The sequence below is a fragment of the Gadus chalcogrammus genome, chromosome 11 (genome assembly GCF_026213295.1).
Source record: "Gadus chalcogrammus isolate NIFS_2021 chromosome 11, NIFS_Gcha_1.0, whole genome shotgun sequence".
Taxonomy (NCBI): Eukaryota; Metazoa; Chordata; class Actinopteri; order Gadiformes; family Gadidae; genus Gadus; species Gadus chalcogrammus.
The window spans coordinates 6,795,978-6,810,933 of NC_079422.1; the positions used below are offsets into that span (position 1 = coordinate 6,795,978).

General features: G+C 48.0%; 3 protein-coding genes across 5 annotated transcripts in view; 2 read left to right on the forward strand and 1 right to left on the reverse strand.

The window, feature by feature from the left end:
* Positions 1-1,516, reverse strand: part of flot1b (flotillin 1b) — a 12,693-nt gene extending 11,177 nt beyond the window's left edge. Inside the window, exons 1-2 of the mRNA XM_056601323.1 lie at positions 1,321-1,516; positions 587-641 (exon numbers count right to left, since the gene is read on the reverse strand). Of these exons, the coding sequence (XP_056457298.1) occupies positions 587-629 (43 nt within the window). The 5' untranslated portion in view covers positions 630-641; positions 1,321-1,516. The remainder of the gene's footprint in view (positions 1-586; positions 642-1,320) is intronic.
* On the forward strand, positions 252-14,606 carry mdc1 (mediator of DNA damage checkpoint 1). 3 transcript variants are annotated; one of them, XM_056601305.1, is made up of 13 exons: positions 252-1,500; positions 2,012-2,120; positions 2,742-2,901; positions 3,018-3,575; positions 3,816-3,885; positions 4,313-5,658; positions 6,374-6,436; positions 6,561-10,009; positions 10,433-10,570; positions 11,119-11,301; positions 11,860-11,985; positions 12,700-12,810; positions 13,406-14,606. In XM_056601305.1, exons 3-13 carry the CDS (start codon positions 2,769-2,771, stop codon positions 13,610-13,612), a joined length of 6,384 nt encoding a protein of 2,127 aa, XP_056457280.1. In that variant the 5' UTR covers positions 252-1,500; positions 2,012-2,120; positions 2,742-2,768; the 3' UTR covers positions 13,613-14,606. The 3 variants fall into 3 exon arrangements, with proteins under 3 accessions (XP_056457280.1, XP_056457282.1, XP_056457281.1); XM_056601307.1 differs by having other exon boundaries at positions 2,747-2,901; XM_056601306.1 differs by lacking the exon at positions 252-1,500 and having other exon boundaries at positions 1,852-2,120.
* Positions 14,607-14,853: 247 nt separating this feature from the next.
* Positions 14,854-14,956, forward strand: part of si:dkeyp-77h1.4 (uncharacterized) — an 18,006-nt gene continuing 17,903 nt past the window's right edge. The window contains exon 1 of the mRNA XM_056601894.1: positions 14,854-14,956. This exon is cut by the window's right edge and continues 48 nt beyond it. The gene's annotated coding sequence lies outside the window, so the exon portion shown is untranslated.

A 14,956-nucleotide genomic window follows, 5' to 3' on the forward strand; every position in this document is an offset into this window, starting at 1 on the left:
AACTAGGGAACTATTTATTTAAATTTTCAGTTAACTTCATAAGAACAACCTGCAGTTTTTGTTTTTGTTTGAACCTAAAAGAAAGATAAGTAAAAGATTAACATTTCAGTTCAGGAAAATTTTAGGGAGACATTTATTTGTCTAAATTGTGTTATGTTGTAAATCTGATAAGCTGTTGTGTTTATTAAACATGATATGCTTAAAGGCTTTCAAATGAAGTTAAGTGTTGGAGTTAGTATTATTAAAAATTTTGACACCAATATTATCCATTTTTCTGTAAATTAATATCGGCTCCAAATATCGGTTATCGGCCCCCTTGACTACTAATAATCAGTATCGGCTCTGAAAAAACCATATCGGTCTATCTCTAGTTGCACCATAACAAACCCAAAAGCGCAGTATCAGTGCAAGACCCGTGACACAGAAAGTGACGATTGGTTTGTGGTGTACAAAATGTCACGTGGATAATTGTTGGTTAAGTTACTCAATCCGACCTAAACTTTCTTTGATTTGATTTGATAATCACATGACAACACTTTTGACACATTACAGTCCAATTCTTTATTAAAAAAACCTCATGTCTTACCGGAGACCACCATGGCTTCATTTGGACCACAGGTGTAGAACATCTTGAAGGTCGTCTAGGGTTAAAATAAAGAAACATTAATATTCGCAAAAATAGGCCTGTAGTAAACAGTATAATAACAATTATACAATATGATGTGTATCGTGTGATTGTAAATGTTGATGAAAGACATTAATATATTTATCATTGAGTACTTCACTCTAATTATAAATTGTAACGTTATTTCATGATCAGCATCATGTTTAAATAAAGATAGACAGAGTATAGGAGGACAGAGGCCTTCTCTCCATGACCTCAAACTAAACACCAAGACATCTGGACATGTTTATATATTAATGAAGCGGTCAGGGGAGGGGGACATATGCGTTTGTCAATCATCTGACCCGACATGGATTAGCTGGCGAGCTAATGTTCATCTCGGCCCACATATCCTTCAACCAGCATCAACACACACCTCGACCTAACGCTAGAAAGCTCGGTTTACTAACACACATCAGGCTGACTAACAAAGTCGAGATCCTATATGTCCTAACTAACATTTTCAGCGGTATACTACGAGAATTACTAATATATGCAGTTAAACGTTACAATAAGATTGATTCAATCGGCAACAAGCTAACTGGCTAACTAAGCTACGCTTAATGGGACCAGTAACAAACAAACACACCCAGTTTTACTGCTGTTTCTGCTACTAGCATTTAAACCAAGCAAACTCAGCATTTTGCAAAACTTACCTCAGTTGTATGTCTTAATAAAAGAAGGTGTGCGTGAATGCAATATCCTTTGATTGATATCGAACCAGGGACCTATTTCAGCGATCTACACTTCACGAATCACTGGAATGGCAACAATGCGACGCTACGGACTGTGCCGACATCCGCCTCAAACAGCGGCGCGTCTGTCTCCATCTGGTGGTGGGTATCGGTACTGCACCTGCACAGCTCGTGTTGTATTTTTTATATTTTCCTGCTGTCGATATTCCTTTCTCTCTTGTATTATTTTCTTCAATTGATTAAAACTATAGGCCAAAAAAAGCTGGTCTGTTCATATAAAATGATAAAACATTCAATACAGGCTAAGGATATTTCACCATCTTCATGGCCAACCATATTGTTTCTTATCAATTCATTAACAAGTTATATCCGCATCACAACAACAACAATAACAACAATAAAATGAATAATAAATGGTTATTGGTGTTCTGGTCGACTAACGTCACACAAAACATTCGTTTTTGAAATTATATGTATTACATGCCAACTTTTTTGGGAACACGGCAACGCCATAGGCCTATATGTTTTATATGGTTGTGCATGGTAGATATTTACATTGGCAACATTCAGCCACCAGTTACCTCAGGTTTAAATACAATTCAATGCATATTATAACTGTGACTTCAGTACAAATGTAGTGGGCGTTTACCAGGTCGATGACGGCCTGTCACGTCAGTCGAGCTGAAGGCGGGATCCCTCTCTCCAGGAAGTGATCATTGTTTATTTCTTTGCAAGGCATGCGAGGGACCAGATCACAAAAGGTACCATTTACCCCTCTATTATCAAATCAAGACTTAAACACAAGTTACCTATATGGCACACAATAAATATAGAGAGTCTTGATTCGTGATGTTGTCAACTTCGTAACGAATGGGACTATACATGTATAATGGAAGCAGCAGAATTGTATAGACTTCCTTGAACTACTTTCAAAATACGAATCATCCCATTGTACGTGTGTTGATCAAATGTATCACTCCTATGGCATCACGACAGGGTTTTCGTCAAATATTTGTGACTAGGATTTAATTTTACTTGACACGATGGATCCCTACGTTGTGGAATATCATAATCATATTTAAAGGAGCTTTTATTTTGAAATTTTCCTTGCACCTCAGTCTGAAGTGATGCGGCTCAGCATGTTTAGCGACTAAAGTTTAACGTTAATGAGAATGTACAAATCAAGTGCAAGACAGTAGTACAACTTTTATGTACATGAATAGACAGAAAAGCATACAAATCATTAGCTAGATTGTCTTAAACTAGAAAGGATGGTTGGTCTTGACTGCCCCAGCTAAATTTCTAAAGAATCTTTGATGATCATCGATCCAATAATATCTAACCACCTAGCTACAATGGACGATCAATGTTTTCATATAAAGCGTAGGTTGTCATCTCCGGTGTAAAGAATGGATGCAACCCAGATGATATGCGACTCAATCTTGGAGTCAGACGAGGACGAAGAGAATGCCGATGCAAGAGCAGAGGCTGGGCCACTGGCGACCCTTCGTGTTTTTAAGAATAAACATATACCTGAGAGAGGTGAGTGACATTAAATCATCTATATGTAAACATGCTGTAGGTAGGCCTATGTATCGAAGGTGATGAAAATTAACTATGTATTTCTGTTTTGTCTGTTTCGTTTTCCAACCGGACAGTGCTACCTTTATATTTGGGAGAAAATGTGCTTGGCCGTGACCCCAGTTGCACCTTGCCCCTTCATGCCCAGTCGGTATCTAAGCAGCACACTGCCGTTTCCATATCCGTGTTTCCTGCCAGTTCTCGGCGTATTTGTGCTTCTGTAGAGGCACTAGTGTGGGACATGGGAAGCATGAATGGGACTCGGAAGGGCCGCTTAAAATTGACTCCACACGTCCGCTATGCTCTGAGTGATGGGGACAATCTGATGTTGGCGGACATCCCATGCCAGTACTCCAGCTGTGTGGACCCAGGGAGTCTTGTGAACAGAGGCTCTGGGGTGGCCATAGAGTCTCAAGTCACCAGAGAAGATGTCGAGGTACATACAAATGGACATGCTGAGGAACCGACCAGGGCGTCGTTTGATGAACGTGGAGAGATGATGGAGACCCCGGCCAGGACCAAAGTCCTGTCCCTTGAGCAGACCCCCGACCAGCCAGAGGGCAGCCTGGTGCCACAGTCGGACTCGGACTCGGACGAAGAGCGAGGGGGAAAGGACAGATGGAGGAAGACACTTGGTTTGTGGAAGAGAAAATGCATGTCTAAAAAGTCTCATGAGAACTATTCCCTTTATTATTCTGCATTAGTTGATTATACACACGATTCATTTGAATTTGAAATATAATTCACAGAGTAGCCTAAAATGTAATTTATGTCACTATCTTTCTGAGGGTATTATGTGGTTTTCTTTTATAATACAATGGATTTAATGACTCGTAATACATAATATCGATCTCTTTGCTTTGCCTTCATTTCAGTGTCTGGGTCTGACTCTCCTGTAACCAGTCCTACCTTCCTGAGCCCTACAAACAAAATCATCCCAGAAAGGTATTATTTCACATTTTCTAGGACATATGTTCCAATATTTCTCATATACATTGCAGTGCATTACATATGCTGTACAATGCAGTGCTTCCCCTACATGCCTCCAGAAGGGTAATCCAGCGCCACAGCTGGATGATAGCACCATTGCATCAGCCACACCAAATTGTTTTTTATTTTAAATTTAGAAATTATGTTGGGACACCAAATATAATTTGTTGCAACGTGCACTTCATAGGCTGTTCACGTGCACATCAGCACTGCGTACATGCATATCAGCACTGGGCACGCGCACATCAACATAGTTCACCTCAGCATTTCTGATGGAGAAAATGGTAGGCAAAACACTGCAGTGCATTGCATGCACTGTAAAGACTGTGTTGATTGACTTTCTACATGTGCTAAACCTGTTATTCTTTAACTCTTTTGACAGCGAAGACGAGAGTCCCATCACACCTTCTTTGTCTTCCAAACATCATCCTACACGATGTGTCAGTACCGACAATGATGAGCAAGACTTTGGTGCTTGGCAGCAGCGACTGAAGAACCAAAAAGCGGCAAAGTTTAACGCCATTGACGGCAAGGAAGAGGAGGGACAAGTCTCACCTGAAGGGACCGAGCCAGAGAAGAGTGAAGGATGTGCACCGGAGAGCCTGGTGAACAGTGTCAGCGCCTGGGCAGAAAGTGGGTTAGACCAGCCCGGGCCAGCGCCCCCCTCAGAACTCATTCAAGTGCTGAACATGGACAGTGACACCGATGTGGAGGGAGAGGAGGAAAGCTCGGTGTCAGTAGGTCCTGGGAGCCCAAACCGAACACAACCAGCTCCAACTCCACCTGCGGCTAATGCACCCTCTAGCCAGTTGGGCCAGTTCATCATGGACAGTGACACAGATGTCGACGATGAAGACGATGGCGTTGATGCCTCGAGGGCGACGACGGCCGGTGAAGCAAACACCACAGAGTCCCCCGCTGAGGTCCCGGTCGCACAGCAGACGGACAGCGACACAGACGTGGAAGGCCATGATAATGATGATAATGATGATGATGATGATGAGCCAGACGGGGTAAGCAAGGCGACACACGCATCGCCTCAGAGTGAAAACACACCGGTGTCGTGGGCCGGATCCACAGAGCCGCCAGACTTCCACCTGGGGAGCGACACGGATGTGGAGGAGGAGGAGGAGGAGGAGGAGGAGGAGGACGATGATGCCGCCGTCCCAAAGAGCGCGCCTGCTACGGTAGAAGCAGAGTCCCGTGGAGTTGTGTTTGCTTCCGCTGCCCCGCCGAACTTCGACTCGGGCAGCGACACGGACGACGATTTCCTCCTCGGCGAGGTAAATAGCGCCCCCTCGAGCGAGGCTGCCCCCCCAACACCGGCCCCCGCTGCGGACCCCAGCGCTCACCTGGACATCCTGTCGGACAGCGATACCGATGTGGAGGAGGACTCCCCTCTGATCCCATCCGCCGTCGCCTCGGCGGTAAATGCCGGGCCGAAGTCATCGGCCCCCCCGTCCTCATCCGGTCCTATTTCCCAGGCCGCAGCCCTGGGGCCCGACTCTGACGCGGATACGGACGTGGAGGAGATCCGCAGCAGCCCCGGGGGGGTGGACGTCAGCACGGAACCGGCTGAGAGCAGGATGGACAGTGACACGGACCTGGAGGAGGAGGAGGGCGGAGAAGGGGGGACGGAGGGAGGCCCGGTGTCGTGTTCCTCTGACGAGAAGGACCAGGGGCACAGAGCCTCCTTACAGCGCTGTTCAACTCCGATGGAACAGTCAGGTAGGATCCGACTAGAAAAGGCAATCGGTTGGAAACATCTGGTGAGGTCGGTCACTCTTCAACCAGCTGTTTGAACACTGGTCTGGCAACGACCGGTTGGTTATAATAGTTCATAGAGCTTCTTTATAAAAGCAGTATTTCGCTGCCAACATCAATCAAAATATATATTTTTCATATAAAAAGGCGTAGGGCTAAATACAGCTTGAAATATAGGCTATGTGAATAGCTTATCATTAATAATAAATAGTTGATTTATGGTGGCTATATTCAAATAGAATACAGATATAGGTCACCGATAATTGGCATGGAATACTGCAGTCATTATTCATCAAGAGAAGAGCACAGAACATAATAACTAGTACAATCTAATTGTGCAATATAGGGTCCAGCTGCTCCCCTCTAATCTGACGGTTTTACAATGCAGGGGGTTAGAAGTTAAAGATGGTAGTTCTGTGTCACAACAATCACCAGTACATATGTTGTAGAAAGCATACAAGTCTGATGCTCGCAAGCCTCTTGAGTCTTACTGGTGTCTACTTCAAGTTTTATTACATCCATTCATTATTCTCTCAATTCATAATTTGATGCATTTAAAATTGAACACAATACACCATTGAATAATTCCTACCTATTTGTCAACAATCTTGGTTAAGTTCATGCTTAAAACTCATTTTATAATGTAATATCATTGCTAATAATTATTTATTGGTTTTAGGACTAGCTGTCGCAGAGATGGAAACTCAGGAATACCTCTGTCCCTCGATAGATCCATTCAAATGTAAGTAAGGATTCAATATATTTCTAATGAAAGTATCTTCATCTCAAATCTTTAATATAGTATATTAGGTGACTGTGTCTAAAATCTTCTTCTTCTTCTTCTTATTATTATTATCCTTCGCCAGGCCCCAGGGTTCCAGCCCTCAGACCCATGGTGTCATTGTCCTGCTCAGACAGCCAGGGGGAAGACGACTTTGTTGTGGCCGAGACCCAGTCCTTCATAGTGGCTGAGCGGGACCAGCAATCCAGTCCCTCGAGGAACTACACCCTGGATGAAACCCAGCCCTTCATCCCACAGGGCACATCCAGGGATGAGGATGGTTTGTCTGACAGCCTCCACCTGCAAGCCAAGGATCAAGCTTTAGCTATGGAGAGCACCCAAGCCTTTATCCTCCCAGATGTGAACCTGGAGGCTACCCAAGATTACGCGAGCCCTCCCTCTCTGGGCAGGAGCTCCATGGAGCTGAACTCAGAGCTGGAGGCCACCCAGAGCTACCTAGGGAGTGCGGGGTCCAGCGGTCGCTCCCCTGGCTCCGGGATCAAGCGTCCGTTGGATATCGCACTGGAGGCAACGCAGGCGTTCATCCCGGAGTCTCTCAGCGATGTGGATGCTGTAGAGGTGAATGAAGTGGGCACAATGGATATTGCTTCCGCCGAAACTCAGCTGATGGACTTCCCCTCTGGATACACGCTTGCCATGGCCGAGACCCAACCGATGTGTGAACTGCAGGAAGACGACGGGGAAGAAGTACAGCGGGAGGAAGCTCGAGCGGTATCGTTGGGGACCAACTCTCTCTCCTCGGCTGAAACACAGCCGATGGCTACGTCCGGAGATGAGGATGAGGATTCTGTTCCGGCTCCGCGCAAAAGAAGAGCCCGGAGGCTCGTTGAAGAGGAGGACACGCAGGTTATGACCGGTTCGGGGCCTACTGCAGCCGGAACCCAGCCTGTTTCTTCCACAAGTAGTGATGAGAGTAAGGAAGAAGAGGACGAACGCCCGGTCCTCAAACAAATACGATCAAGGAACCAAAGAAGGCTACACGGTGAAACCAGCACACGTGCTACCGCTGCAGGTCCAGCACCAGAAGCAGACTCTGACACAGCTCAGCAAGCGACAGGACGGCCTAGGAGAGGGAGAGGCCGAAAGCCTGGAGCTGCAACCAGTAGAGGAGGGAGAGAGGAGGAGGAGGAGGAGGAGGAGGAGAAGGAGCAAGAGCCTCAGCCTCCAGAATCTCTGAGGAGCATGGGATCAAAGGGAAAAGCCTCTTCCTCCACCAGAGGAGGAACAGGGGATGTCATGCCAGAGGAGGGGAGGGGAGAGGAGGAGGAGACGGAGGCTGATCAGGTGAGGCAGGGCGGGAGGAGGACAACTAGACAACCACGGGAAAATGCAAGAGGAAAGAAAGAAAGGCTTGAGAGGGAAAGAAAAGAGCAAGCAGAAAATGAGAGGATGCTACAGGAGCAGGAAGAACAAGTGAAGATGGAGCAAGCTTTGAGGGAAGAAGAGGAGAAGCAGAGGATGGAGAGGGACCAAAGGGAGAAGGAAGAACAGGAGAGACTGGAGCAGGACAGAGAGGAGAGGGAGAGATTGGAGGTGGAGGAAAAAGAAAGACTAGAGAGGGAAAGAAAGGAACAAGAAGAAAAAGAGAGATTGGAACGAATACAAAGGGAAAAGGAAGAACAAGAAAGACTACAGCATGAAGAGAAAGAAAGGGAGGAGAGAGAGAGATTAGAGATGGAAGAAAAAGAACGAGTAGAGCGGAAACAAAAGGCCCGAGAAGAAAAAGAGAGATTGGAAAAGGAAGAACACGATAAACTGGAGCGTGAAAAGAAAGAAATGGAAGAGAGATTGGAGAAGGAAGAGCAAGAGAGACTGGAATGTGAAAAGAAAGAAAGAGAAGAGAGATTGGAGAAGGAAGAGCGAGAGAGAATAGAGAACCAACGAAAGGAGCGAGAAAAAAAAGCGAGATTGGAACAAATACAAAAGGAAGAAGAAGAAAGATCGGAGCAGGAAAGAAAAGAGCAAGAGGAGAGGGCGAGAGAAGAACAAGAGAGATTGGCGAAAGAAAGAAGAGAACTGGAAGAAACAGCAAGGTTGGAACGTGAAGAGAAGGAACTCAGAGAGAAGGAGAGATTAAAACTAGAAGAAAAGGAGAGGGGAAGAAAGGAACTAGAAGAAAAAGAGAGGGAAAGAAAGGAACTAGAAGAAAAAGAGAGGAAAAGAAAGGAACTAGAAGAAAAAGAGAGATTAAAGAGAGAAAAACGGGAGCAGGAAAGGGAGAGATTGAGACGTGAGAAGGATGAAGGACAACAGAAGGCGGCGTTGGAACGAGAAGAGAGAGAGAAGTGGAGAAGGGCGCAGGAAGAAGAGGCAGGCCGGGCACGACTAGAGACTGAGAAAAGAGCAAGGGAAGAGATGGACAGACGTGATGAAAGGGAGCGATTGATGAGGGAGGCCCTGGAGAGACAGCTGCTAGAGCGACAACAGACAGACACAGCCCAGGCACAGAGTGACCAGCAGACACCCAGAACCACCAGGGGTCGGAGAGCCACCAGAACCAGCGCCGCCGCCCCGCCTGAGCCCGCCCCGGAGACGGAACATGGGCCCGCCTCCAGAACCAGGTCCCGCTCCAACTCATCCAACTCGGTCAGCTCAGAGAGGTCCGCCTCCAGCGCCACGGCCCAGGAGAGCGGGCGCGGCCGGGGCCGGGGCCGGGGAGCCAAGAAGACCCACCCTCCGTCCGTGGGGGCTGGGACCTCCGCCAGGGAGAGCAGGAGGTGCAGGACGGTCACCGGTGACGCCCCGGCCGAGAGCAGCGATCCGGGCCGCTCCACCAGGTCACGGTCCAACTCCACCGAATCCCTGAGCTCCGAGGCCTCGGCCTGCAGAGGCAGAGGGGCCAGAGGAGCCGGGAGAGGGAGAGGCAAGAAGACCTCGCCGGCCCCGGAGACCAACCCCCAGCCCTCCCGCGGCGGTCAGAGCGAGGTGGCCCCGGCCCCCAGGGCCTCCGCCAGAGGCAGGAGAACGAAGGCACCCGATGCCACCGCTGTCGAGGGGGGAGGAGACGGGGAAGAGGAGCCAGTCTCTCAGCCGGCTGCCACCACTAGGGGGCACAGGCGAACCAACGCAGCACAACCTGGAGCCGTTGGTGCAGAGGAACGAGAGGGCACCCCAGAAGACTCAACTCTGGTAGCACGTAGCACCGCTGGCAGGGGCAGAGGTCGCAGAGCCCAGGTGAAGGCTGAGCCGGCAGTGGCTCCAGTGACCGTCGATAGGACTGATGTGGGGGAAGATAATGGTAGTGGAGCAGCGAAGGGGGTGGGGGAGCTTGAGAGTGAGCCTAAAGAGAAGAAACCCGCCCCGGTCCGGAGGGGCAGAGGGTCCGGTGCTCAGGTGAAGAGAAAGGAGCCACTTACACAGGAGATGGTGGTGAAAGAAGAGAAGGAGACTATTAAGGGGAAGGTTAGGAGAGGTCGACAGTCGGTGGCCAAGAAGGTCAAGAATGAGGAGGTGGCGGGAGAAGGGGTGGCGCCTGCCCCCCAGGTCGTGGAGAGAGACGTCGGGACCTCAGAGGTAAAGATAACGACTTGACTTTTCAGATTTACTTTGACTAGAGAGTCTCCAAAGAGCACCTCACCAGATATTTGACCGACGTTGATCAAAGAGACTTCACCCTGAACACAACAGGCTTCCCTTCACTTTGTCAAAAGGGCTTAGTGCACTCAAGAAGTCAGCCTCGTCCATTAGTTAGCGATGTCCATTGAAGTACATTAGGCTGCCGGGACGACTAGCCCGGCCATAGCATCATGCGTAGCTTGCTCCTCTCCAGCAACATTACCGCAGTAATGAATTAAGTGTGTTCACTCGTTGCTCTCTGTCTCTCTCCTTACCCTGAAGGCGCTAATGACCTGCGAACCCCTCTGTCTCACTCAACACACGATAGATATTAACTTCATTGTGTTGTCTCCACCGTTATTCCTGGTCTTTCCTGTTAAGGTGACCCAGACCCCCGCTGGGAAATCTTCCCGGAAGCGAGGCGCGGCTCCGGCGGAGGCCTCTCCCCTGGCCAAGTCTCCCCGTGGCTCCCTGGCCTCCCCTGGGGCCCGGCTGAGGGCCGCCTGCCAACCCTACAAGGTCAGCGGGGTCTGGGAGGCAAAGCCATTTGGAAGCATCTAATATCCAATGAACAGGGATCCCAAGACTGCATGGCGGCAAAGCATCTGTTAATGGAGCGTGATCAGGGGAAGACACGCTGGCAGAATGGACCAGGCTCCTCCAGTGGAACAACAAATGGGTTTCACTGGAGACGCCTGACCTATGGCTTGAAAAGGGAAATGTAACATTGTAGGCACAAACAAAAAGAAACTAAAATCGAATGGGTCTGAACTATTTAGATGAGATATCAAGAAGCAAAAAGTTACAACCGAGAGTCTCGTGGTCCAAACTAGGAGCCTCGTGAATTGACAATACACATCTTTGCTACAGTGGTAATACAATGTTAAATAATATAATATAAGTGGATGGAGGTAAAGAAATAATTCTTTGTATTAAGAGACTTTAGAGACTACTGCTATAGTCAAGGGGATTATACCCTTTATGGGATATGTTCTTGATTAGGTCATATTTTCAATAATAAACACACCAACCGCCATGAAAGCCTGTCCCCTTGGTTTCCCCTGCAGGTGTTATTCACAGGGCTGGTGGACGAGGTGGGGGAGGAGGTGGTGGTCCGGCTAGGGGGCAGCCTGGCGCTGGGCGTGTCTGACATGACCCACCTGGTGACGGACAAGGTGCGCCGCACGGTCAAGTTCCTGTGCGCCATGGCCAGGGGCATCCCGGTGGTCACCACCCAGTGGCTGGAGCAGGTCGGTCCCCCATTAGTACTCACCCTGATGGACAGTACCTGACTGTGAGACACACACACACACACACACACACACACACACACACACACACACACACACACACACACACACACACACACACACACACACACACACACACACACACACACACACACACACACACACACACACACACACACACACACACACACACACACACAACAAAGTCATTACTTCACACAACAAAGTCATTCAATATAAGTCATCAGAAAGCACATATTCTATCATAGTTTGCTGTGCCCACAAATTATGATTCAGAACTAGTCTGAAATTTCATCCAAAGCAAAAAAAACGATGTTGGCCATCAGTGTATGTATTGTCCACACTTGTTGTCACAAGTCACAAAGTAAGCATTTCCTTGAGGTGCCACCCCAACTTCAAATCAGTGTGAATTTTTATTGATATTTGCTGCAAGTGGCGTTTATACTCAAATTATGATACTTAAGTATCCTTTCAAAATGCATCTGCACCAACCGCTCCTCTACCCTAACCCCTCTCATCTCATCTCTCTCCTTCCAGAGTGCAAAGGCTGGTGGCTTCCTGTCTCCTACAGCTTACATTGTGAAGGACATGGAGCAGGAGCAGAAGTTTAACTTCCGTCTACAGGAATCCATCAGGATCGCCAGTATCCAGCCTCTATTACAGGTACTGTGTGTGTGTGTGTGTGTGTGTGTGTGTGTGTGTGTGTGTGTGTGTGTGTGTGTGTGTGTGTGTGTGTGTGTGTGTGTGTGTGTGTGTGTGTGTGTGTGTGTGTGTGTGTGTGTGTGTGTGTGTGATTTTGTGATTTTGTGATTTTGTGATTTGTGTTAAAAAATACAACACATTTTGGTCCCCAATTTGCATTTACCCTTTGCTGTAGCGTTTTAGCCTATGGATAACCCAGGAGGCTGCCAGGAGGCTTGTAAGCCATTGCACTGAGGTCGAGATAAGAGATAAGTGTTATCTCCATAGCCACAGCTTCCCGGCCGGAAAGACAGTGTGTTTCAATGTCAATTAAGTGGTTAAAAGCCTCCTCCGCCAGATGATGCCTGCACAAATACGCTAGTTCAGAGTGCAGGCATTCAGCAGCACACCCTGATGTGCCTTTCATACATCTTTACCATACTGGACATGTTTGAGTATGGGATTTTTGAAAGCAAAGCATCAAAGCATAGTTACTTTGGAATTCTGACATTAATAAGAAATGGAGTTCTGTCCCTGTTTCATACCAAGGATTGGTCGTTTGCTCTCTTTCAAGGGTTTGCTTTGGGGTTGATGGATAATGCTGTCCAACCTCTCCCTCTCTCTCTCTCTCTCTGTATATCTCTCTCACTCACTCACTCTCTCACTCTGCATCATGCTGACTCGTCCAATTCTCAGGGATACCAGATCCACGTCACCAAGTCGGTGAAGCCGGAGCCGACGCACATGTTAGAGATAATTTCCTGTTGTGGCGCGAGCTTCCTGGCCAAGATGCCCTCTTCCAACAAGGTACCCCCCCTGGCCCCGAAACATGCATCAGTGTTTCAGATTAACAGTCAAAATGAACGGTGAACGTGGCTGGTTTATACCTCCTGGCACCAAAATTCGTGGTAACTTTTTGCTTCAAGGTCATTACTTACATCCTCTCTCTGTCTCTCTCACTCCCCTATCTTGCACTGTCACTCTCTTTCTGTCTCTATGTCGCTGTCTCCCTTTCTCTCTCTCTACCTCTCCATCGCTCTGCCTCCCTCTCTCTCTGCCTATCTCCTTTCTCACTCGCCCTATCCCTCTTCCTTCCTCCCCCCTCTCTCACCATCCCTCCCCCCTCTCTCTTGGCCTTGGCCTCCCTTCGCTCTGCCTCTCGATCACCCTCTTGCCCCATCTCTCCCTTCCTCCCCCTCTCTCTTGCCCTATCTCCCCCTCCCTCCCCCTCTCTTGCCCCACCTCTCCCTCCCCCTCTCTCTTGCCCCATCTCTCCCTCCCTCCCTTACTCCCCTTCTCTCTTGCCCCATCTCTCCCTCCCTTCCTCCCCTTCTCTGTTGCCCCATATCTCCCTCCCACCCTCCCTCATCTTCTCTCTTGCCCCCTCTCTCCCCCCCATCAGGAGCAGACGGTGGTGGTGTCCTGTGAGGAGGACTGGCCGCTCTGCGGTCCAGCGCTGGCCGCCTCCCTGCCGGTGGTCAGTGCAGAGTTCCTCCTCACCGGGATCCTCCAGCAGAAGGCTGACGTGGAGACCCACGCCCTGCCCTCAGCCCCCGCCACGACCGCCCCCCCTCAGCCCGCCAGAGGCAGGGGCCGGAGGAGGACGTAGAGGCCTTGTGGAGACAGAAGTCACTAGCACAGACCCTACACGTCGTCCTCCACCGTGAACACGTACTCTCGGCCGAAATTGAAGGAACGCTGGATCGGACGCAGCTAGCATCGCTGCGTTGAGTTAGCCGTAGCTTGGAATGCCTTGCTGGGCTTCCTACATGGACTGCAGTTGTAACCTAATGACTTGGATCTTTAGCCACGCAATCTAGAAAGTGAGGGCTTTTGAGAGCCCCCCCACCTCACTCACACCGCGCCCCCCGCATAGGCAATGATTAAAAAATAAAATCACCCTGACCCTTGTTTTTCTGTACAAATTGTAAGGGACTTTGTAATCGGTTCATGTTTTACTGTGCAAACTGCCTTGATCTTCATATTTCCTGATTGATTGGAAGGTTAATGTAGCCTTTTCTGAGAGGGATGAGGTATGCTTTGTGCTTTTTTGTATGAGTGAATGCATTCCTATGCTCTTGTGTATACATAAAATAAAACAGGTAAAGGAATACATTTATAATGTTTGACAGTGCCTATCACATTTCTCTTTGTTTGGCCCCTGTCCCATGCCTCGCATTGTAAAAAGACCGGGCAAGGGAGAAGTTGGCCTGACCCTACATTACAATGACGTTGTAAAACATTCATTCCAATATTAGTTTTTACAGATGAACTATTGCCATCTGGGAGTAGTACTGAAAAAAAGTTTGAAACCAAGCATGTTGAATACTATGGCCTGTAATTAAATGTTTGTTCCATGTTTTCACTATTTCTTCAATGATAAACCTCAGCACTTAGTTAAGTTGTGGCAATGCTGTTTAAAAATCGAATAAAGGATTGTATCATCTATCCTTATTGGTCGCTCGGTTGGTACTTATTTGATGTTTCATTGATTTTCTTGTCTTATTTTGCTATTAAATAAAATTATATTTGATATGAAGATTCAGTAGTTTATCTCAGCATTATTGTTGGCTGACCCTTGAAAAGATGCTGCAATAACTCAATTCGTCTATTTGATTGATCATTGATCATTTATTGTTCCTTTTCCCATACTGAATAAATGCAAGAAATACATTTCCAGTCTGCTCTTTTGCTGCAATTACATGAGACTATCTTTTCCAAATGGTCTATTCCCACATCTTGGCGAGGACAGGTGCTTTGGGGCAAACTCCGGCATTTCCCGACTTTACTCGAGTAACTCCGAGGCTGTGCAGAACCAGACATATTCGGAACATCTTCGGAATAGTGAAGCCCAGTAGTCAAGAGCTGCTCTTGGGGGGCGAGGTTCAAGGGAGGGAGTCAGAAGGACACTAGAAGAAGTAGCATCCACCGCATTTTCGAACCTTAACGATAT

Excerpts from the sequence above, each read along its gene's own strand:
- mdc1 (XM_056601305.1), top strand. The coding sequence starts at position 2,769 with ATGGATGCAACCCAGATGATATGCGACTCAATCTTGGAGTCAGACGAG. Across the intron at positions 3,886-4,312 it reads AACAAAATCATCCCAGAAAG|CGAAGACGAGAGTCCCATCA; the intron begins GTATTATTTCAC and ends CTCTTTTGACAG. Across the intron at positions 6,437-6,560 it reads CTCGATAGATCCATTCAAAT|GCCCCAGGGTTCCAGCCCTC; the intron begins GTAAGTAAGGAT and ends ATCCTTCGCCAG.